The sequence below is a fragment of the Mustela nigripes genome, chromosome 1 (assembly GCF_022355385.1).
Source record: "Mustela nigripes isolate SB6536 chromosome 1, MUSNIG.SB6536, whole genome shotgun sequence".
Classification (NCBI taxonomy): Eukaryota; Metazoa; Chordata; class Mammalia; order Carnivora; family Mustelidae; genus Mustela; species Mustela nigripes.
Genome location: NC_081557.1, coordinates 20,954,181 through 20,978,403, shown reverse-complemented (window position 1 = coordinate 20,978,403; position 24,223 = coordinate 20,954,181). Strand labels below are relative to the sequence as shown.

The window sequence follows — 24,223 nt, the reverse complement described above, 5'->3', positions numbered from 1 at the left end:
GCCGGGGTGGCTCAGTGGGTTAAGCCACTGCCTTCGGCTCAGGTCATGATCTCAGGGTCCTGGGATCGAGTCCTGCATCGGGCTCTCTGCTCAGCAGGGAGCCTTCTTCCTCCTCTCTCTCTGCCTGCCTCTCTGCCTACTTGTGATCTCTCTCTGTAAAATAAATAAATAAAATCTTAAAAAAAAAAAATAACACTCATTAATATTACCACTGATCTCATCAGTAAATTCCTTAAGTATTGATTTGGATGTTGTCAGCCTCATATTGGTAGATACAGAATTCCAAAATTCTGATTTTCATTTGAAACCTCAAATTTTCTCATTGACAGCAAATGCTGTCAATTGTTTTTGTTGAATGACAGGTCCGCTTCATTAATTTTTAAGAATACCATGTCTGCGGGGCACCTGGGTGGCTCAGTGGGTTAAAGCCTCTGCCTTCGGCTCAGGTCATGATCCCAGGGTCCTGGGATTGAGCCCCACATTGGGCTCTCTGCTCAGCAGGTGATTTCTGTCTGTCAAATAAATAAATAAAATCTTTTTAAAAAAAAAAAGAATACCATGTCTGGAGGTATATGGGTGGCACAGTTTTTGTTTAAGCGTCTGCCTTCTGCTTACGTCATGATCCCAGGATTCAGGGATCAAGCCCTGCATTGGGCTCCCTGCTCCATAGGAAGCCTGCTTCTCCCTCTCCTACTCCCCCTGCTTGTATTCCCTCTCTTGCTGTGTGCCTCTCTCTGTCAAATAATAAATAAAATCTAAAAAGAAAAATAAAGAATACCATGTCTACCAAATACGCAAGTCTGAATAGGCATAGTGTGTGTGTGTGTGTGTGTGTGTGTGTGTGTGTGTGTCAGTCGTCCTTTCAAATGAAAATGGTGTCCCATGGGGAGAAAAGTGACTAGTTCATCTCGTAACTCAATTACATAGATGTTCTTCCTAGAGATAACCATCATAGTTCATAACAGAAGTGCATATGTACCTCTGATTTCATCACACAGAATATTAAGACATTTTCTCAATAGTAATGATTTAATAAAAATTTTTTACTGCTTCACCAAGAACTATCCTTTTTTTTTAATTTTTAAATTTTTTATAAGTAATCTCTCCCCAACATGGGATCAAACTCACAACCTCAACCTCAAGAGTTGCATGCCCCACCAAATGAGCCAGCCAGGCACCCCAAGGACTATTAAGTGAAATTGGCTCCCCGCCCTCCCCTTAAAGGCATGGCAGTGAGATGGCAGAGTATATGGCTACTAGTGTAGTTTGGTTTCACCGCCTCAACCCATGCTAAGGCACCAGCAGTTGTACCCATCATTTTTAGAAGTATGAACAGAGTTAAAAAGATAAATAACATTTAATATTTTTATGAAAACAGTTTTGAAATCAGAAACAGGATCTTGAAGGAAACCCTAAGAGGTCCTTAAACCATACTGTAGGAACTGCTACTGGGGCGCCTGTGTGGCTCAGTGGGTTAAGCCTCTGCCTTCGGCTCAGGTCATGATCTCAGGTTCCTGGGATCAAGCCCTGCATTGGGCTCTCTGCTCAGCAGGGAGCCTGCTTCCCCCCCTCCCCTCTGCCTGCCTCTCTGCCTACTTGAGATCTCTCTCTCTCTGTCAAATAAATAAATAAAATCTTTTAAAAAAAAAAAAACAATTTTTTTTCAAAGAACTTCTACTAAAGGCTATGATAATAGTTTGTTAATAACAAAAATTGCAACTGAGTAAATTTTAAAGATTAATTGGCTTGATTATTAGATTCATGGATCAGGCAACATCCCATCTAGCAAGTAGAGGGGAGGTCAAAAAGGCTACAGAAAAGGAAGGGTTTTTAAGAGTAGAGAGTAAAGGGGCACCTGGGTGTCTCAGTGGGTCAAAGCCTCTGCCTTTGGCTCAGGTCATGATCACAGGGTCCTGGGATTGAGCCCCGCATCAGGTTCTCTGCTCAGCAGGGAGCCTGCTTTCCTTCCTCTCTGCCTACTACTTGTGATCTCTGTCAAATAAGTAAATAAAATCTTAAAAAAGAAAAAAGTAGAGAGTAGAAAAAAAATTATTAACAAAGAATCCACTGTTTTAGGCAAGGTCACCCTCCTGAGGTGGATTGAAAGTTATCTATTAGTAAATTTCCTAGTGCTGGCCAGGAAATTCCCATCTTGACTGGTTAAAGGTTACATTTTTGGGGTCTTAAAAATACAGTCAGATTAGGTGTTACTAAGTCTTGGTGGTTTACCGACTTGGGGCCTTAATTAAGTGATACCATTTTGGACCTATGGTTTTTTTTTTTTTTGTTATGTGTTTGAATGAAAGTAAAAATTGACACATTTCTAATCTTGCAGTTTTTGCCATTGAATTTCAGTGAAATTTTCTCTCTGCATGGGCCATTTTATTTATTTATTTATATTTATATATATATTTATATTTTAATTTTGAATAAGCCTTGGCTCTAGGCCAGAATTCTACATAATTTAAGTGTAGAAGTAAAAAAGAAAATATGGCTGTAGATGTCTTAAGGTCTCTTTAATCTAGGGAAACCATGAGTTCTGGAGTAGCACAAGCTGACGGCAGATGTCTATGGTGGGGCCAGGGAAGAAGAAACAGCCCCCCCTCCGCCCCGGGGCTGATGTTTACAAATGCTCGGCTGTTCTTGTGCTTCAGAGTCCCCTGGGAACACTTAGAAGTATATTTAAGTTTCACTACTACTGCTACCACCCCCTACCAACTTCCCCCTACTGACCTATTCCATATCCCACCCCCCCAAAAAAGATTCTATTTTAGTAAGTCCAGCAGTCTGGGTTCCTGGTTTGGTTTGGTTTGGTTTGGTCTGGTCTGGTTTTAAAAGCTCTCTAGTGATTACAATGTACAAACCAGTTTTGGGACTCTCTACCCTGGGGTGTTTTTAAAAGCCAAATGGGCAGAACTGAAAATTTGAAGAAATTTTATCTACAACGTTTGTCCTGTTTATAGGTTCTTGTTATAAATAAAAGTGTTTTTAAAGTTATCAGGAAGGGTCTTTAATATTTTGTCTTTTTTACTCTCCCAGAATTTGATCCTCCAGCTCCCTTTGTCACTCGTTTTTTGAATACAAGAGCAATGAAGGAAACCTTTAAGAGCTACATGGAATTGCTTGTTAGCATTGCTTTGGACCCTGACACAATGCAAGCCTTAGAGAAGAGCAATGGTACAGTCTGCTAAGTAGTGCCTTCTTGGTAGCGCTTCTTGGATCTTTATTCTTGTCTATTAGCTGTGCACTTAATAGATGGATTTTATAATAGATACCTGTACATTGTCAGCTCACAAATTGGTGATATGGATTCTATAAAGTAATTCTATAATTCCTGAATTGTCAGTACTTGAACAGCTTTATATAACTACTCTCTAGTCTTCACTAAGTGTCTTACATGCAAGGTCCGGATGTCAATATATTCTATTTAATAACAATTGGAAAGATGAACTGGATAATAGTGGCAGAAGGATTAAAATTTTATATTGGTATCTAGTAAAAGATACATCACAGAATAATTATTTTCTAATCAATTAATAATAAATCCATATATTGTGTTATATTCATTAATATCATTCCTTTATATTCTTCCTTTAGTAACTTTTTCTTACAGTAAAATAGAGATGAAATTAATATCTGAAATAACCTGGTGACCCATGTATTTAATGGTGCTCACTAACATTTACCCCTCAGCTACTATGGCATTCTCCAAGAACAACTGAAAAAAGGGAATAAAATTATTAATGAGCCAGTTTCCATTATCCTTCTATCAAAATGGATTGTGTGCATGTATGATCAAAAGATAGTAACAAAAATCACTAACAATATACTTCAACACAATGCCTAATAATACATATTATTTCCACATATTTTGATATACATTATTCTGTTTGATTCCAGAACAATTCATATAACCATTTTGTAGATGGCTATATGTGAGCTCACAGAAGTTAAGTGACTTACTTAAGAGCCCACAATTTCCAAGTAGCCAAGAAATAATTAAAACCCAAGGTCTAATTTCTGGTCCATCATTTTTTTGACCATATAATCAGAGGCAGTAATCTGTACGTCAATCATTTTAAAATCATGTAGAGCTAGAAGAAATATTAGAGATTACCTAGTCTAAAACATTTACTTTGTAGACTAAGGTTCAAAGAGATTAAATATATTTCATAGAGTTATAGAACAAGTTAATGGTAGAATAATCACAATTAAAACCCAATACTTAATTCCCCATGTTGGCATTTTTGCCATTAAATGTTTTTTTCACTCAATCAAAACTCCTTGCATCATAGAATATACATATCTTAGTACTGTTGATTCTGGAGTAGTTGTATTTTAAGTGATTTTTTTTTTCTATTGCTTATCATTGTGGGTTTTTTTTCTCCATTTGCTATAAGGAGGAAAGACATTAATTGTTCTATTTTTAAAATAAGCCATAAATGTTTTGTGTGAAATGTAAATTCTTACAGTTTTTGAAAAGGTTTAATCACTACTAGAAAGATGTAACTATCAAGGTGTGGTATAGTGATCTTAGAACTCATTCCTCACTAAGGACTTGTTCTTCAATTAAAAGTGTTCTTTTTGTGCTTGTGTTTGTATTCCAAATACAAAGAATCATTTCATTCAGCTACAAAATTAGTAACCAGATTCTGAGGGTTATATTTTTAGAATATTTTCAGAAAAGTTATTCAAGGTGATTAGTGTTATAAAGTATATTATTATGCTGATCAATTTAAGAAATAATCAAGTAACCTAAAATATTTAATACAGCACCAAAAGTAATAGTCTGATGAAAATGCTTTTCTTAAAGGAGCTTAAAGTTTTTCTAAAGTTTCTTTAGAAAAAGAAAGTGAAAAGTTTTAGTTAGGAATCTTTATCATACTTTTATTCTCCTCTTTTCTGAAATAACTATTTGGCTCTTGTGTTTTTGAAACTGGATTTTGATCATTTTTCTTCCTGTACTTTTTCTTTGGCCCAAACTGAAATTAAATTAAGAATTTCATACTTGGGGTGCGCCTGCATGGCTCAGGCAGGTGGTTAAGTGTCTGCCTTCAGCTCAGGCCATGATCCCAGTGTCCTGGGATTGAGCCCCTCATTGGGCTCCCTGCTCAGTGGAGAGCTTGCTTCTCTCTCTCCCTCTGCTGCTCCCCCTGCTTATGCACTCAAGCTTGCTCTCTCTGTGTCAAACAAAATATAAAATATAAATATTTTATAAAATAAAATATAAAAATATCATATGTAGTATTTTATAAAATTTTATGATGTCAGACAAATCTGTATTTTATAATATTATTATTTGGATGATAAATGAGGTCTAGAGAAATTAGGCAATGTGCTTACTGGTCACTTAGCTGTCATCAGTCAGTTCTAGTGGCAGAAACCGGGTTAAAACCCAGGGCTTCTGATCCTGTCATCCTTCTATGCTGCTTCTTGCTTGCTTGGCTACTGCAGACCTATTTTTTCAAGTTAGCTACATGTCCAATATTTTAAACATGATACTTATATACACCAGTGAATTTGATGTCATAACTTTGAGGAAAAGTTGAATTTTCAACAAGTTTTTGTGTTGATAATTTATCCTGTTAAACTTTTATCTTGTTTTAGATGAGCTGCTTTTGCCTCATATGAAAAAAATAGACAGCATGCTGAATGATAACCGAAAGAGACTTCTTCTGAATCTTCATTTGGATCAGTCATTCAAGGTATTTCCTTCAGATTATTTATTAGCAAACTCCCTGACAATCAAAGCCTTAAGTGTAATAGGCAGGAAATTTATGAAAGTTCTTCTCAGCTTTGTTCAGTTTTTCACCCAATGAAAGTTTGATTTTTATTCATTACAAGTCTGGTTTGCTTATCTTTTTATTTTATTAAGTCCTTTCTTAGTGTTAATCATTTGCTTTTCTCTGCTTAAATTCATTTTTTAGGCTTTATATTCATCTAGAATTCATTCTACATAATTTCCAAATGCTTTCAAAAGTACTTCCTTTAAACTACCAAATTTTAGTTATTTTTCTTTTAAATCTTTGAAAATTTTCATATTTCATCTATAATTGGCCTTTCCTTAGCAGTAATTATCAAAATTCCCTTACATGCCTGACTTACTCAGTATCTGAGGAAAAATTGATCTTAACATAATGGCAGATATATATAGGAACTCTAAAATGGTTTTGGTGTTATCAGAACTAGAGAACAACAAAAAGCTAATCTAAACACAGAAAATTTATCACAGAAGCTACTTCATAGTCAAAAAATTCCTAGCTTTTCTTACTGAAAGTATAACATAAAACATTTAGAATCATTTGATTATATCTACTTGGGAGAATTTTTTTATACATTTATATAGCTTTTTATTTTTATCAAGAGACTATTTTTACAGCAGTTTTAGGTTCACAGCAAAACTGAACAGAAAGTACAGAGTCCCCTCTACCACACATGAACAGCTGCCCGCATTATCAACATGTCCCACCAGAGTGGTCCATTTGTCAGAACTGATGAACCTGCACTGACTCATCCTTCTAACCTCAAGCCCATAGTTTGCATGCCTTGCTCATGGTGCTATACATTCTGTTGGTCTGGAGAAAAGTATAATGACGTTACCGACTACTGAAGTGCCCTACTTTAGTTTCACTGCCCTAAAAATCGTCTGTGCTCTATTCATCCCTCCCTCCGTCCCCACCTAACCTCTGGCAACCACTGATCTTTTTTACTATCGCTGTAGTTTTATCTTTTCCAGGATGTCCTATAGTTGAAAACCATATTATATGTAGCCTTTTCAGATTGGCTTCTTTCATATACTAATGAGAATTTAAGGTTCTGGATGTGACGGCAATCTGGCTGTGACATCTGTCACCCCATTGATCGCCAGGGTTGATTGGCTGATCTGGCTGGCTAGGCCAGTTGGCGCCTTCCTCCGTCACCACTCCGTGTGTGTCCCTCCCAAAGCTGCGCACTCTGTCAAAGACCTTTCCCGATAGAGGAGAGGACTGTTCTTCCATCAAGGCTCTACAAGTAGCTGCGCTCCCCTGCTAGAATCTGCAAACAAGCTCTCAGGAATTTGAGGTTCTGGGGTACCTGGCTGACTCAATCAGTAGAGCATGTGTTTCTTGATCTCAGGGTTGTGAGTTCAAGCCCCACGTTGGGCATAGAGCTTACTTCTAACAATAAAAAATAAAGATCTAAAAGATCACTTGTTTAAAAAAAGAATTTTTTCTACCATGTCTTTTTATGGCTTGACAGCTCATTTCTTTTTTATCAGTGAATAATCTTCCATGGCCTGACTATACCACAGTTAATTCATGTACTGAAGGACTTCCTGGTTGCTTCCTAACTTAGCAGTTATCAGTAAGCCACTACGTAAACATTTGTGTGCAGGTTTTTATGTGGTTATAAGTTTTCAACTCATTTCGGTAATTTGTATACCTTTTTCACATCCCTATTTTATCTGAACTCCACATAAAAGTGAAAATTTTAGCTAGGTGGTAATTAAAGCTCTGAGATTGAGTTCAAAATTAAATGACACCAGAGGTGCCCTGGCTGGCTCTATCTACAGACCATGTGATTCTTGGTCTTGGGTTGTGAGTTTGAGCCCCACATTGGGCATAGAGATTACTTTAAAAAAAAAAAAATCAAAGTTCAATAGCACCAGACTACTAATAGCCCTATATTCTTCACTGACATGCACTTGCAGAGAAAAAAAAGTCAAAAGGTAGTATAAAACTCAATTCTAAGAATCTGGCCTACTGACTTCTAGTCCAGTATTTTCTGCAGAGAAGAGAATGCTACTGTATGTGTGTTTTCTAAAAATTTACTAGAAAAAAAATTTTATTCTATCTTAAAAATGGCCAGTTTTGGCTACCCATTTTAAAGTGTTTTTTTTTTTTTAAGTCATCCCTACACCCAACATGGAGCTCAAATTTACAACCCCAAGACCAAAATTCACATGTTCCACTGACTTAGCTAGCCAGGCACGCATTGGCTAACCATTTAGAAATGTTAAACTGATTCTCTAATAACTTGTATTAAAATAAAGCCCCATTTGGAATTTAATAGATTCAGTAGATATTTAAATTTTATGAAAAGCTGAAAAATTAGTTTTCATATTTTTCTTTTCAAAGAAAAAACAATTTAATTTTGAAATCACAGTTATTAATTTTGATTCTTTTCATTTATAGCAATTTGCATTTCAAAGCCAAGATACATGCACAGTATTTAAAATAATAAAATATTATAATAGTAGATTATAAAAGATTAAAAGATTTTCTGTTCTTTAGAAATAACACCATTACACATGAACTCAGTAATTTAAGGAATCCTAAAGCCCTTTGAGGTTAATCGTGTTCTGTTTTCCTCTGAAATCCATGTGCTTCCAGTCATCTTTAGTGTCTTGTCACAAAAGGTGCTTGAGAACTCATAGTCTGGAAGAGAGTTAGCCCTAAAGGTTGTAACTGTTTATAAAACAGTGTATCTTATCAAATGGGGACTTCATTCTGAATAATAAATATTCTGTGAGCACTTGAGCCCTTTTAGTGTCAAAGTACTAAATGACAGTAGTAACGCAGTTTAATCTTTTAAAATAACATTGTTGTTTTGTTTTGTTTTGTTTTGTTTTTTGGGGTTTTTTTGGGGGGTAAACTCTGTCCCCAGCTGAGCCAGCCAGGTGGCCTTAAAACAATACTTAAACTAGTTAAATTTAGCTACAAATATCATTCAGTTATTATTTGCAGTTTTTCATGTCCAGATGATTTGCCAAATGGATAAGGACAAAATATGCCAGTGACTTTTTAAAGAGTGGCCTAGAATTGGTTTGGTTTTGTGGCCACTACGTCATCAGTGAGTAACTACCATGTCATTGTGGCCAGAAAATGCATCAAAGTCTGTTTTAGATTGTTTTTATATAGCTGAGGTCAAAAGAAGCAGAGAGGTAGTGAAGCCAAAGAAGTATTATAATGCAGCTTGTTTTCACTGTTCTCATCAGGGAGGGATCCCGATCATCTGGGATCAGATCCCAGATCTGATCATCTGGGATCAGATCCCGATCATCTGGGATCTTTATGGCCAAGAAGTGTGGCCAAGGGTGTGGCCAAGAGGCAGGGTGTTGACAGTGGTTGAATTGGTAGAGCTTTGAAGAAACTTGTGTCCCTCTTTCTCCCACTTTGAAGCCACAGAGAGCATTTCTAGAACTCTCTGGCTTGTTAAGGAGTCCCTACAGGGCCATGCGCTATTGGCGTAGAGCAGGTCCTAAGGTAAGGTTCATCCAGATTCAAGGGATGAGGAAATAGATTCTACATTTTGATGGAGGAGCTACAAAGAATTTATGGCTCTGTTTAATACCCATGTGTATTTCTATATTGTGTATATTTATCATACCCCATCTATATACATGTGTGTACTATATATGAATGTATGTATATGTTTCTGTATTTTTTAAATAAGTTGAATAGCAGGAAGTTAGTTAGTTTTCTTCTGATGTCAGTTATTTTTTCTTTATTTTAAAGAATGCTTTGGAAAGCTTTCCCGAACTAACGATAATTACTCGAGACTCTAAAGCAAAGAGTGGGGGTTCTACTATCTCTAAAATCAAAATGAACGGCAAAACTTACAATAAGAAAACTCTAAGGACTTCTAAAACAACCACCAAATCTGCACAAGTAAGTGTATATGGATTGTTACAATTATACCTTTTCCAGTTAATATAATTCCTCTTAAAATTTTGAAACAGGGGCACCTGGGTGGCTTAGTGGGTTAAAGCCTCTGCCTTCTGCTCAGGTCATGATCTCAGGGTCATGGAATGAAGCTCCACAATGGGCTCTGTGCTCAGCAGGGAGCCTGCTTCCCCCACCACCACCACCACCCCCTACCTGCCTCTCTGCCTACTTGTGATCTTTGTCTGTCAAATAAATAAAATCTTTTAAAAATATAAAATAATAAAATAAAATACTGAAACAAAGGGCGCCTGGGTGACTCAGTCATTAAGCGGGCTCAGGTCATCATCCTAGGGTCCTGGGATTGAGACCCACATCAGGCTTCCCTGCTCAGCAGGAAGCCTGCTTCTCCCTCTTCCATTCCCCCTGCTTGTGTTCCTTCTCTTGCTGTATCTCTCTCTCTCTCTCTCTGTCAAATAAATAAATAAATAAAATCTTTTAAAAATAATAATATAAAATATTGCAACAAGCAAATACTTTTTTTTTAGGAAGTTACTTTTTTTTTTTAAAGATTTTATTTATTTATTTGACAGAGATCACAAGTAGGCAGAGAGAGGGAAGAGGGAGAAGCAGGCTTCCTACTGATCAGAGAGCCCAATGCGGGGCTTGATCCCGGGACCCCAGGATCATGACGTGAGCCTAAGGCAGAGGCTTTAACCCACTGAGCCACCCAGGCGCCCCTTTACTATGTTATTATTAACTGTGAAGTCTTTTTTCAGGTAGGAAAGAGCAGCTTTAGCTCAAGGAACAGAGACTTGGTCTTATTTTGTTTTTCTCCATTGTCCAGCATAGTATCTGTATGTAGTTAGTGCTTGCAGATTTTTTTTTTTTAAGATTTTATGTATTTTATTTGAGAGAGATTAAGAGAATGAGTGGGAGGAGGGCCAGAGGGAAAAGCAGACTCTCTGCAAAGCAGGGAGCCAGATGCAGGACTCCATCCCAGGTCCCTGGGGATGACCTGAGCCACCCAGGCACCCATTACTTGCAGATTTTAAAAATAAATGAATAGGCAAGGAATTACCTGAAGACTGTACTTACATTTTCTGTATTTTTTTTTTGTCATTAGATACAAACGCATACAGATAAGTGAATGTGAACATATTTCATAAGATTCAGTATTCCATATCTGTAAAATTATGGAAATTGGAATTCACTCATTCTCAAACATTGTCTAAATTACTGCCTTTTTAGAAATCCGTTTAGTAGCATATCTATTTCACAACAAAAATATCCTCTGTAAAAACACATTTACAAATGCATGAAAACGTATGCTTTTGCCCTTTGCGCAATTGTAAGAGCAGTCCAGTTAAGCTTCACCAGTGGGAAACTGGAAAATAAAGGGCCATCCGGATGATGCAATACTATGTACTTTTTAAAAAGAGCCTCGTTCATTCTTTCAGTAAAATATTTTGAGTGCCGGTTGTGTGCCAAATACGGTTCTAAGTACTAGGAATAGAACTGTGAAAAGTGGCCGAAACTCCCTGCCCTCATATAATTGATAGCGGTAGGGGTTATACGTAGTAAGTAGAAAGATATACAAGTTTTAGTTAGGTTAAAAACAAGTTATTAAAAATAAAGTTGCAGAACAATATGTGTAGTAGGATTTCCTTCCCATTAGAGAATTGGTGTCATTAATACATGTTATACATGGGGGGGAAACGTGCTTTAAACTATTTTCTCGGAAGCAAGAGATTATAGCATTCTTTTTTAAAAGTCCTCTTGTATGTCTACTGTTTAAATTTTTCTGTGTTTAAATTTTTTGAAATATTGTGTTTATATTCAGAAAAAAGGAGTGAAGATTCTAAAATACAATTTAAATTCTTATTTTGAATAAGCCTCTTATCCATATTTAAGCCTATATCTAGCAGTATCAGTCATTTCATTTTTAAAATTTCCATTCAGGCTTCTGGTCTAATATTTTTGTAAAAGTATTCAGAGCTCAAATATTCCATGAAATAAATATGCCTATGAAATAAATATGCCTATAAACTCTTTTGTTTTTATAGGAATTTGCTGTCGATCCAGAGAAAATACAGCTGTATTCTTTATATCATTCACTCCATCATTATAAATACCATGTTTATCTGATATGTAAAGATGAGGTAATTTTTTTTCATTTATTTAAAAAAGAAATATTTTTCTGAACTCTAAGGAGACTGTAGCTGTAGTACTTTATAGTGTCTCAAAGAGAACTGTTAAACACATGTGTCTGTATTGTCTTATAAAAATGTTCTCCTGAGTGTCTCTGTTGTGTGTTGTTCTCATACTAATCTGAGGCTCTTACAGAAGCTGTAAATGGTAATGTTTTTAAGCTGTTTTGCTTGCTTTACTTTGCCATAATAAATGGGACTTGATTTCATTTTCTTCGCTTATAATACATAATGATCCTGCTTTAATTCACTTCAGTCACTGCTTTGATATCCTGACATCATCCTTATTACTGGAATGGCCTTGTCCCACCTCATTGCTGAGAGGAAGGGGTTTTTGTGTGTTGGCAGGAAGAAATGATAGTTAAAATTTAATTGTAAGTTTTAGGTATCATAATTTAAGTTGCTCAGGATTTATATATGACAACAATACCATTTTGTGGCTGGAAAATAATGATCAATTTCCTCAAAGCTTAAACAGCTATAGACTGTACTTTTTTGATCAGCACTACCAGTTGTTTAACTGAGAGTTAAGTTGGATTGAGGCTACACTTGAAGCATTTGATGATAATCAGTGGAAAGATGTTCATAAATCTAACCTCTAGCAAAGGAGAAAATAAAGATGGTTGTGCAAAATATGATGACTATTTTTACAATGCCTTGAAATGCAAGACCCCAAAATCTGTCACTTAGCTTTTAACATAACTGGAAGGAATTCAGAAAGTTTGAACCATTTTTTTCTAGCCTTCCTCTTTGCCCTCATGGAGCTAGAAATGACAGGATTCGACTTCACCCAAATTTATGCAAAATAATCATTCTCCATGGATGAAATTTTTTTTTAATCAGTATTTGTAGGTATAGTCATAAAATCCTTTTCATTCAAGATACAGAAACCATAAACCCTTATGAAGAGCTAATGAAGTGAGAAGTATAAGCTAATGTGGTAATTCTCTTTATTTTAGATTTCTTCTGTGCAGAAAAGAAATGAAGACTTAGGACAGGAAGAAATTGTTCAACTTTGTATGAAAAATGTAAAATGGGTGGAAGACCTATTTGAAAAATTCGGAGAACTTCTAAATCATGTACAGCAGAAATGTTCCTAACATTTCCACAAAGGTTCCGTCTGTGTTATGGCACTAATGAACTGGCAGAGGCGGGGGGCCCAAGGGGGGATAGGGCACCCGATAAGTGAATGTCAGGCACACCTGCTTTGCTCATAGAACTTACTGATGACCTCTGCTCAAGGACAGTGGTGCTGCCCAGGAAGTCAGTCCTTTGGAAATGGACCTAAAATCCCATTTTTATCCTAATGAATGATTTTTCTATTTTGTAAACCATTGGGTAACTGAGTTTTATTTTCAGAAATGTTTTTTGACAAATGATGAAGCATGCACTAAATATAATTTTTCTTTATTGCTAGAGAGATAACACTTAAGTAACTTGATTATTTTTTTCCTGACTCTGACTAAACACCAGAACGAAAGAGAGGTGGCACCAAATGCCTATGTTTATATTCATGTCTGGCCACAAAACAGAAAGTATTGTACATTATGTAAACAGATCTGGTGTGATGTGACATTTTGTATGAGAATATCCTCAATTTAAAATATGAAATTCAGAAACTGCATTCTGCTTTACGAACTCCTTTTACTCTTAACATGTTCAGGAAACTGGATGTGGAATTGGTGCAATTCTAGGACTGCTTTTTGTGTCAAATTATATTGTAATGAAAAAAACAATGACATACTATTTTCCCTATCTCAAAGAAAAGTATTTTCCTTTATACTGTTTTTTCCTTTGGAAAAATTTTCAATTGTACATTTTATTTCACTAATAGTTGTATTTTTCACAAGGAAAATGTTGTGGTTATAATTATGTTTGTATCTGTACTACACTTTTCATTATTTTCAGTAAATCTTATTTAGTTATATATTGAATTTCTATTGTGAATTCTATCTTAAGGTAACCATTTTTGTTTATACGGATTTGCTTCAGTGTTATCCAGAATATGCATTCAGTACTAGAATTAGTGTAGCTTTATAAGTGGAGTTGTGTTAGACACTGCAGTCATTTTCTAATTCATGGAAATCAATTCCTTACTAAACTAGTACTTGAATAACCGATTTGTCAAAATCAAAATTAACTACCATTATACATTTGGAAGAATAAAATTTATAATTAGGCTACATGCAGTGTTAAACACAGCTTACCTGACACTTAGAACTGGAAGTGGTAGAACTCTCCTTTTGGTGCCTTTCCAACCTTTATACATGCTGTTGTAGCTTCCTTTAGTTTGATAGCTAGTGTTTCCAGTAGTTTAGCTGAGACAGTGAATGTATTAGGTTCAACATGACCTTTTGTTTTATTTGTGTTTGCCAACAGGATGCCTTATTTGTTTGAGAAAAAAAGATTTACTAGTGTCCTTCTTAAACGATCTCCTTTTTTAGGATTCTAAAGAAGTTGTTAATCATCATACTTTTTGTTTATTTTACCACCATTTAGTGCCTTAAGTCCTATCAAGAAAGCAGTGTTCCTGCTCATTGCCCAAATAAGACATGCTTATGTGGACATTGCTATTGTCTTGATTTTGAGTTAACAGGCCAACTTCTTATACTTAAAACCTTGGTAAACTGGCAAAAAATTAAAGATAATATGTGACTTGATTTGAGAATAAGAAATTGTAGCATTGGGTAGGAAATAAGTATTTGAGTTAAGCTTACATATTTATTTCTAATGGTTATCTTCTTAAAAGCAATAATCCTTAATCCAACAATCTTCATACCTGCCATTAGACAAGGTAATAATAGAAGTTTCTTTCAATGGTTAAATATTCCGTTTCTGAGAGTTTAAACAGTTTATTTTGGAAAACAAAAGTAACCTAAATCCATTTTGCCTAACTCAAGTGAGATGTATCAGCAGTGAGAGCATCATAAAATTGATTTCGCCAAGTGGAGAAGAGTAGGAAGCAGCCATATTTCTTTCTGATACTGACTCTGGACAGAATTTGTTTCTTTCATTTCCAAGGTGCAGAATAGATAACTACATCTCCTAATGTAGTGTTATACGTACATATCTTTACTCCCCCAGCTTACTTTCCTGAATCACTGATGGTTAAACATTTTTAAAAGCCATCGTGCATTTAGGTAACACTTGAAGTACATGTTTGAAATCACTAGCCATGTCTCCTTCGTAAGGCCCGTGGAAAACAGGAACATTTCCTTAAAGTTGATCTTATCTTTCCTATAGAAAATAATCCATTTCCTTTTCAACTGCAGTTGCCCTCAAAATGTTGGCAGTGTATTCATTTTAGTAAAACAAGTGTTTTCATAAAATCAGAGGCCAGTCTTTGATAACTGCCTGCAAGAGACCTAGTTCTTTGGTACCATCTTCTCTCAGTTGATCATATATTATAGACAATGGCATCAAACTTGGACCTTAGCAAAAAGTGGAACTCTTCTTAAAATGTCCATTCACGAGTCCTTTCTTTGTATGAAGTTGAATAAATACTTAGCTGATTAGTATTCACATTCCTTGCCAGGGAGTTTGAAATTTATTATCTAGAAATAATTTTAGGTTGTAGATAGAGTTAAAGAGGTAAAGCACATATTGCCACCATCCAGGAAAACATTTTTATGTAAGATTGGACTTTCCTCCCTACAAATACCTGGAAATAATTTAATATAAAAAATCACTTTGTGTTGGTGTTTATTTCTAGTTCAGATCAACAGTTATAGAAGGGACTTCCTTGTTCCCATTTTCATGATAACTCAGTTTCCACTTATTTGATCCTCTAATGAAGTCACAAATTTATCATGACTTAAGAATTATGGTAAGTCAACAATAGAAACCGTCCATTTTTCTATTATATTATCAAACAGAAAACATTGGTGAGATGGAAAAATCCTAATTGAAAACAGCTTAGAAGATGTTCAGATTACCTTTAAGTTTCTAAAGTTCTTTAAATTTCTAAAACTGAAAAATGAAAATTACAGGTGACTCATACCTTATTACTCTTTTCGGAGCTTTCCTCACTTTTTTTTTTTTTTAAATCTCACTTTCCTTTTAATATATATATTTATTTTTGTTGAAACAGCTGTTTTCCAATGTGTGATTTTGGAGATAAACCCATATAAAACCAGTATAGCAGCAAGGTTATTGAATCAGCCTTGGGTCCCAAAAGTTGCTTCAGATGTGCAAATTGTGAATTTTTACTGTATTTGTAGAATACAGCTTTTGTTTTAAACTGTAGTTCCATCTGCTTCTCAAAAATGCTTTTCAAATATAGTAAACTGTCCCAGGATAACTGCTTCTACCTGTGTCAACTGCATTTGACACTTAACTGCACAAATGAACAATGTACACTATTGGTTGTACATTAACTCACATGTACAACTTTGGCATCTACGTTCACAAATGCATGTTTTCGAAAATCACCTTTATTTATAAGTGACAATAATTGAAGTTAAGGATACAAAGAAACCTGCATTTGTATCCCAGAGTTTTAAGTGGTCCATAATACAATGTATGGAAATGTGAAAGACAATTTTGTATATTTGTTTGTTACTAACTCAGATCATTAAAATGAAAACAATTTTTTAAACAACAAAATCAGAATGTTTTGAGGTTTGTTTGTTTGTTTGTTTTTTTAAGAACTGAAAACTGAGGTATTCTATTATCCAAAAGCATCATCACATTATAAATTCTTCATACAATACAGCGTGTTATAAAGTCCTAAACAAATTTATTAGGAACAAGTCTATATAAGCTATTGAGTAGATAAAAAACAGTGTATCCTGACTCCTTAATTTTCAGAATAATAAGATCCTGCTTTTATCTTCATATGATATTTAAAAACTTTATTTCGGGTAAATATATATTCAGCATATTTGCTGTGCTTTGATTAGTTTAAGTGATCTCTAAGGGCACCTGGGTGGCTCAGTAAATTAAACATCTGCCTTGGGCTCAGGTCATGATCCCGGGATCCTGGGATCAAGCCCCACATCGGGTTCCCTGCTTGGCAGGGAGTCTCCTCCCTCTTTCTCTGCCTCTCCCCTGCTCTTGCTTTCTCTCTCTCTCAAATTAATAAAATCTTTTTTTTTAAATAAATAAATAACGTAATCCCTACACCCCAGCATGGGGCTCGAACTCACAACCCGAGACCCAGAGTTGCATGCTCCACTAACTGAGCAGGCCAAGCACCCCAGTTAGTTTTGATTATAAAAGCGTTTTCAAAAAAAAAAAAAGCATTTTCATTCCTTGACTTACTTTATATTGTTCAAAACTAAATCTAATCAATGATCTCTATCAAAAAATATTTTAAAACTCTGTAACATTGCTGTTTTATTTTCCATTCATTGCTAAAACTGTTCATTTTAGAAAATAGTCATTCAAAAATCTTAGAAAATAGTCATTAAAATTATCCATATTGCAAACCTAAATGATAGCAATTCTACCCTGCTTTGTTAATGTCCTGTTACTTTCTGGTTCTTTTTATTATTCTTTTTTAAAATGCATTTTGTATCTCAGAGAAGCTCTCTAAAATCAATTATTTAACCTGAACTTCTCAAAGAAGATGTGAAAGAGGATACTTCTCTTTGTTTTCCATACAGAAATATTTTTATTGCCAGGAAAATAATAAAGCTACCTACTTACTGTTAAAAAAAAAAAGTCAAAAAATATGAAAGTGTAAAGAAAAAGGTAGAAAGCACTTTCTTAAGTCTTGAAATCAGTGTAGAATATGCTTTTAATTCCCAGTCCAGGATGGATCACAAAAATTAGGTATTATGGATGGGCCATTCTCTGTGGTGTGGCGCTTTTTTTTAAATGTTATTTTACTTAGATTCAATCAATTAACCTAGTGTATCATTAGTCTCAGAGGTAAAAGTCAGTGATTCATCAGTTGCACGTAACACCCAGTGCTCATTACATCAGGTGCCCTTCATGCCTATCACCCAGTTACCCCATCCCGTCACCCACCTCCCCTCCAACAGTCTGGTGCGGCTTTCAGTAAATTCCTAGATTTCAAAGACACTTGTGTTTAAACGAAGATAAAGTCACATTCCAGAGTGAAATAGAACCCATCTGGATTATTGATCATTTTAGGTTATGTATATACATCTATTCTTAAGACAGCATGAATAATTTAGAGCTGACTGGTTTCAAATAAAAGGAAGATACAATTACCTATTAGTCTATTGTTAAACCTTATCTATTTTGTGATGTTAATTGGGAGTCAAGAAATTGCTCTGCAGAATAACTTCTGTTTTACATATAATTTATCTGTGACACATAGAGTGGTAATTTTCACCCAAATCAAATAAAGATTTAATTATTTATTTTAAAGATTTTATTAATTTGTTTGACAGCGAGAGAGGGAACACAGGCAGGGGGAGCTGGAGAGGGCAAGTAGGCTTCCCACTCAGCAGGGAGCCCTCAGAGGGCTCATTCCAGGACGCTGGGATCATGACCTGGGCAGAAGGCAGACACTTAACAAGTGAGCCACGCAGGCGCCCCTAAAGATTTTCTTTTCTTTTTTTTTTTTTTTTTTAAAGATTTTATTTATTTATTTGACAGAGAGAAATCACAAGTAGATGGAGAGGCAGGCAGAGAGAGAGAGAGAGGGAAGCAGGCTCCCTGCTGAGCAGAGAGCCCGATGCGGGACTCGATCCCAGGACCCTGAGATCACGACCTGAGCCGAAGGCAGCGGCTTAACCCACTGAGCCACCCAGGCGCCCCAAGATTTTCTTTTAATTTAGCTCCTTTTATAATATTTAGAAAAGGCAACAGTGAAAATCACTTAAAATATGGAATAAAAAATAATGGACATGGTAGAAATGTTTTTCCTAAATTGCAGGGAGATGAGCTTCCTCTTGTCTGCTCTTCACAATCTTACCATGGCTTTTCTTTGCCTTTAACCCGGACTCTTACCACAGTTTAAAAGTGCTATATGAAATGAGACGGTCCCTCCTTAACTCTCCTGCCTTTTTTTTCCCCCTATTTGTGGCTCAGGCTTAAGGAACATCTTCAAATTCCTCCAGTGTTTTTTTTTTTCTTGCCTCCAGTCCTTCATGTTCCCCGTGCTGAACTAGGCTTCCTTCATCTCTTAATTCTCCAGATTTCACTTCAACATCACTTCCGTTTAACATAAGAGGTTTTAACCCTCTGAACCAGATTATGTGCCCTATAATTCCTCTAATGTAGCTTTTACTACACTTTGTTAAGGTTGCTTGTATGGTGGTCTTTCCAGTGCTATTCTATGATGGGGCGTATGTGTGTTTTGCTTACCGTTGCATTCCCAGCATCCAGCACAATATCTGATCTCATTCAATATTTAACAAATAACTGGATATGTAAGGAAAGCACAGAGATCATTAAAAAGGTAAAAACAGAAAAGTATTCATTGGATTTTGCAATGAACGTGTTAAGGACTTTAGTAATATGTAATTGCAGCATGGGAAGAAAGTGACCACACCAAGAGTTTGTACAATAGAAATATTTTTGATATTTTATGAAAAAGTGAAAGGTAGTGGCCATGGTTTTTCACATTTTTGTCCTCATCTGCAGAGAACCCAGGGACCATGATTTCCCATTCCTCTGTCCTTTGGGCTCGAGACTCCAGATGAGATAATTAGGGAACAAAGTCCTGGTAAAAGTAAGTGAATGTTTCTGTTAAAAGTACTCACTGCGGGGGCACCTGGGTGGCTCAGTGGGTTAAAGCCTCTGCCTTCGGCTTAGGTCATGGTCTCAGGGTCCTGGGATCCAGACCCGCATCGGGCTCTCTGCTCGGCGAGGAACCTGCTTCCCCCTCTCTCTCTGCCTGCTTCTCTGCCCACTTGTGATCTCTGTCTGTCAAATAAATAAAATCTTTAAAAAAATTAATCCTTTGTATTTAAAAAAAAATAAAGTACTCACTGCTTGCTGTGACAATTCACAGACCTGTACCCCTGGGGCTAATAATACATTATATGTTAATTTTTTTAAAAAAGTACTCATTGTGAGCGAAGTACTCTGAAGAGGGAGAGTTTGTCTGCTTGGGGAGTGTCAGGCAGGGCTTCGTGAGGTAGTAATAATGATTAAGCCAAGTCTCAAAGGTTGGGAAGAATTTTACACAAAGCTGGATGAAGAAAAAGGCATAATACTTGGTTTGTATTCAGGAAGATCATTTCTACTTGCCACTAAACTAGCTCTGTCCTCGGGCCTGTCATGTGAAGCCTAGTCTGGATCTAGTTTTTCATCCTGAGAGTGAGGTAAGAAACAAAGTCTTCTAAAGCTATTAATATTCTTCGCTTCCAGGGAGACTGGAATGTTGAGAGAAACGCGAAGTTGTTTCAGTGGCAGGGAGTTATGGCAGAAGGGGAAGATGATTTTACTGTGTTATTTCCAAGTTTTTACTAACTTGCAAGACTTAGATCAAAATAATTAGTAATTTGTAAACACACACACCATGACCGTACTTAGTTTACCTTGTGACAGTAGGTTAAGATTAATTAGAAACATGTCTGTTGTTGGGGCACCTGGGTGGTTCAGTGGGTTAAGCCTCTGCCTTTGGCTCAGGTCATGATCTCAGGGTCCTGGGACCAAGCCCCACATTGGGCTCTCTGCTCTGCGGGGAGCCTGCTTCCTCCTCTCTCTCTGCCTGTCTCTCTGCCTACTTCTGATCTCTGTCAAATAAATAAATAAAATCTTTAAAAAAAAAAAAAAAGAAAGAAAGAAAAGAAACATGTCTGCTATCAGCAGTCCGTTGTGAAGTGCCTAAGGTCATAATCTACATCGTCTTCATCTTTCTAACTCCAACAGCATGAAGTCTTTTACCCAATAGGCACCAAATAGGTGTGTATGTTGTTGTTTTTTAAAGAATTTATTTATTTGACAGATCATAACTAGGCAGAGAGGCAGGCAGAGAGAGAGAGAGAGAGGGAAGCAGAAGCAGGCTCCCTGCTAAGGAGGGAGCCTGATGCGGGGCTCAATCATGACCTGAGCTGAAAGCAGAGGCTTAACCCACTGAGCCACCCAGGTGTGTGTCTAAGGGATGGGTGATATATACATAAGTGGTCTTTTGCAATCAGTCTAGAGTGTTTTCGAGCCGGCCTGTCAATAGTTCAAAATGCCATTTTTGCCCGTGGTCCATTCCCTGCTTTCTCTTTTCTGTCTTCAAAAGAAAACATCTCTTGGTCATCTGGCTGGCTCAGTCGGAAGAGCATGCAACTCTGGATCTCAGATTTGTGAGTTAGAGCTCATGTTGGGTGTAGAGATCACATTAATAAATAAAATCCAGGGGTGCCTGGGTGGCTCAGTGGGTTAAGCCGCTGCCTTCAGCTCCGGTCATGATCTCAGGGTCCTGGGGTCGAGCATCGGGCTCTCGGCTCAGCAGGGAGCCTGCTTTCCTTCCTCTCTCTCTGCCTGCCTCTCGGCCTACTTGTGATCTCTCTCTGTCAAATAAATAAATAAAATCTTAAAAAATAATAAAATAAAATAAAATAAAATCCAAAACATCTCATTATACCCATCCTTTGCATGTCATGCTCTTAGGTCTTCCTGCGCTTGCTTCTCAACAGACCAAAGTCCATTCTCATAATTCTTATATTTAATTTCCATTTAATCGATGGAAGTGAAAGGGCTATCATCAGAGAGCACCTGTCATTAAGCGGTGAAGCAAGAGAATTCAAAACACTAGCAACAGCTTAACTGAAAGAACCAGGCTTCAGAATGCATTTTTTAAATTAGCCTTGTTTACCTACTCTTTTATCAATGACTTAAAAACTGTTAGTGGGCCAATCAGTAGAAGGTCTTTCAATGCCAGTTCTCCATTGAGCTAATTATGAGATAAGGTTATTTGACTTAAGTAGAAGTCAGGAAGTCAAGGGTTTTTTTACAGGTGATGCTAATGCAAACGCATTAACGTTATCACAGGAGTTTGCAAACAATTCACTATCAAAAAGATTATGTATTAAAGCACCATTCACAAAGCATTGCGGGGTGGGGGGGGGGGATGTGCTGTTTTAAAGAATGCCCATGCTCCTGAACAAACACTGTGCCCTCCAAATGAGAAACAGAAGTCCTCACTGACTGGTGGCTGAGCACCACTCTATTTGCTTTCTTGGGCTACCATAGATTTAGGGAGTTCAAACAACACAGATTTATTTCCCACAGTTCTGGATGCTAAAAGTCCCAGATCAAGATCCAGAAGTCAGTTCATGGTGAGGGCTCTCTTCCTAGCTTGCAGATAGCTACCTTCTTGCTGTGTCTTCATGTGACAGAGAGCAAGTTCTCTGGAAGGGCACTAATCCCAACATGAGCACCCCACACTTCTGACCTCATTTACCCCTAATTACCTTTCAAACATTTCGTCCCAGATAACACCACATTGAGGGTTAGTTAGGCTTCAACATATGAAGTGGGGGCAGGGGACAAAAGCATTCAGTCCATAACTGACGGGTCAACTATGACAAGGTGAAAGTCTGCCCTGCAAATAGCCATCACTGATTGGCTTAAAATCCAGAAGCAAGAACATAGTTTATATACAACCCCTCTCTTCAGAGGGTCACAATGAAACTTCCTTAGCATAGAGGTCAAAGACTTGCCACTTCGAACTTCACATAGACAGTAATATACTGTCGGTTCCTAAATAAACCTTATCTTTCCCATGTCTCTCACTGTCATTTACTTGGTCCAAACCATCAACTGTCAGGATACGGTAACCTATTGTAAGGGCCTATTCAGCCAGAGCAGCCCCACCCCGGTTGAACTGCCATTTTGCTGTAAAGCTTAAATAGACCTTGCCCCCCCACCCAGGGGAACTTATTTAAAAGCAAGTCTGGGAAACCAGTCCCACGTAACAAAGTCCTAGTACAAGGGTGGGTCAGGCCAGGTGGAGGTATTCAATCAGTGGGGGCACATACTGTCTCCTAGCTACCAAGGAGTATGGGCCCCCGGCCTTTGGGAGCCTTTTGGCACCAATCCTAACCAAGGTGTGATAGGCTGGTTCAAATGTCTACTAGGGTAAATTGTAATTCAATTTGTCACCTAGCATCACTGTGGAGTTTCCTGTGTGTGTTACAATCTCATTGGCCACCTGTGTGTGGCCAGGCCCAACCACATGGACTTTGCTCTATAAAAGTTAGTCTGGAAAGCAGGGAGAGGTTCTCCTGTCTGGAGGGGCAGCCCCGACCGGTCTGTTTGATTCCTGATGCTTGGCGCGAAATAAAGCTTTGCTTGACCTTTGCTTTGTATCAGTCTCGCTCCTTTAATCACGGACCCATTATTGGGGTACCCAATTTGGGGGGGACCCAACACGGTAAATTGCTGTCTCCCCACTTCCTGTCTTGCTTTTCCTTCCATGCATTCTCCACACAGCAGTCAGTGATTTTTAAAAAAACTGATCATGTGCCTCCCCATTGAAAACCCTCAAATGCAGTCTGTTGCTCTTAGAAGAAAGACCAAAATTCACACCTGAAACTAATATGACAGTGTATGTTAATTATTCTGGAATTAAGGAAGGAAGGAAGGGAAAAAAAGAAGGAAAAGGAAGGAAGAAAAGGAAAGAAGGGAATAGGAAGGAAGGAAGGGAGAGAATAAGGACCAAAATGACAACTTCCACTTTCAGACATGGTAGAGTAACAGGGTAAATCCAAATGGCGCCTGTAGGTCTTCTTAAATTAAGGAGGCGAACTTCAGTCTTTGGGGAGGCCTAGGCAGTTGGAATTTGCAGTGTAGAAGACCTGAGAGAAGGGAGTTGACGAGGATTAAATTCTGGAGATACTCAGAGGTTTCCAACTAGTACTGATTCCGACTAATACTGACCAGCTCACATGGTAGGAGGAAACTACCAAGGCCAAAAATAAGGACCAGAAAGTCCAGTATAACAATCCCCTGAGCTCACACAAGGACTGACAGGCTTCATGTTCCCACCAGTCAGATTGGAGAGACGTCCTAACACAACATCAGCAGAGCGCTCAGAAAATTATTATTATCTCACTAGCGCAACAGAACTGAACCTAGACTAAAGGCTGTTCTGGACCCATCTAACAAAGCTTAAAGCTAGCTTGAAAAATTAAATTATTAAATTAAATTAAATTAAATTATTTCCAAGTCACTTAATTGAATCCTAGAACAAAGTCCAAAAATATATTGAGGAATCGTTTAAAAAATCCAACACCCAGGGGTGCCTGGGTGACTCAGTGGGTTAAGCCTCTGCCTTCGGCTCAGGTCATGGTCTCAGGGTCCTGGGATCAAGCCCCACATGGGACTCTGTGCTCAGTGGGGAGCCTGCTTCCCCCCCACACACTGATGCTCTGCCTGCTTGTGATCTCTCTCTCTCTCTCTCTCTCTGTCAAATAAATAAATAAAATATTTAAAAAAATATATCCAACACCC

General features: G+C 37.2%; 1 protein-coding gene across 2 annotated transcripts in view; it reads left to right on the top strand.

Moving 5' to 3' along the window:
- QSER1 (glutamine and serine rich 1) overlaps positions 1 to 13,781 on the top strand; it is a 74,691-nt gene extending 60,910 nt beyond the window's left edge. For both annotated transcript variants that reach the window (XM_059406344.1, XM_059406333.1), the window contains 5 exons: positions 3,040 to 3,177; positions 5,608 to 5,705; positions 9,498 to 9,650; positions 11,711 to 11,806; positions 12,814 to 13,781. In XM_059406344.1, coding sequence (XP_059262327.1) covers positions 3,040 to 3,177; positions 5,608 to 5,705; positions 9,498 to 9,650; positions 11,711 to 11,806; positions 12,814 to 12,954 — 626 coding nt within the window. In that variant the 3' untranslated portion in view covers positions 12,955 to 13,781. The remainder of the gene's footprint in view (positions 1 to 3,039; positions 3,178 to 5,607; positions 5,706 to 9,497; positions 9,651 to 11,710; positions 11,807 to 12,813) is intronic.
- The last annotated feature ends 10,442 nt before the right edge of the window (positions 13,782 to 24,223 follow it).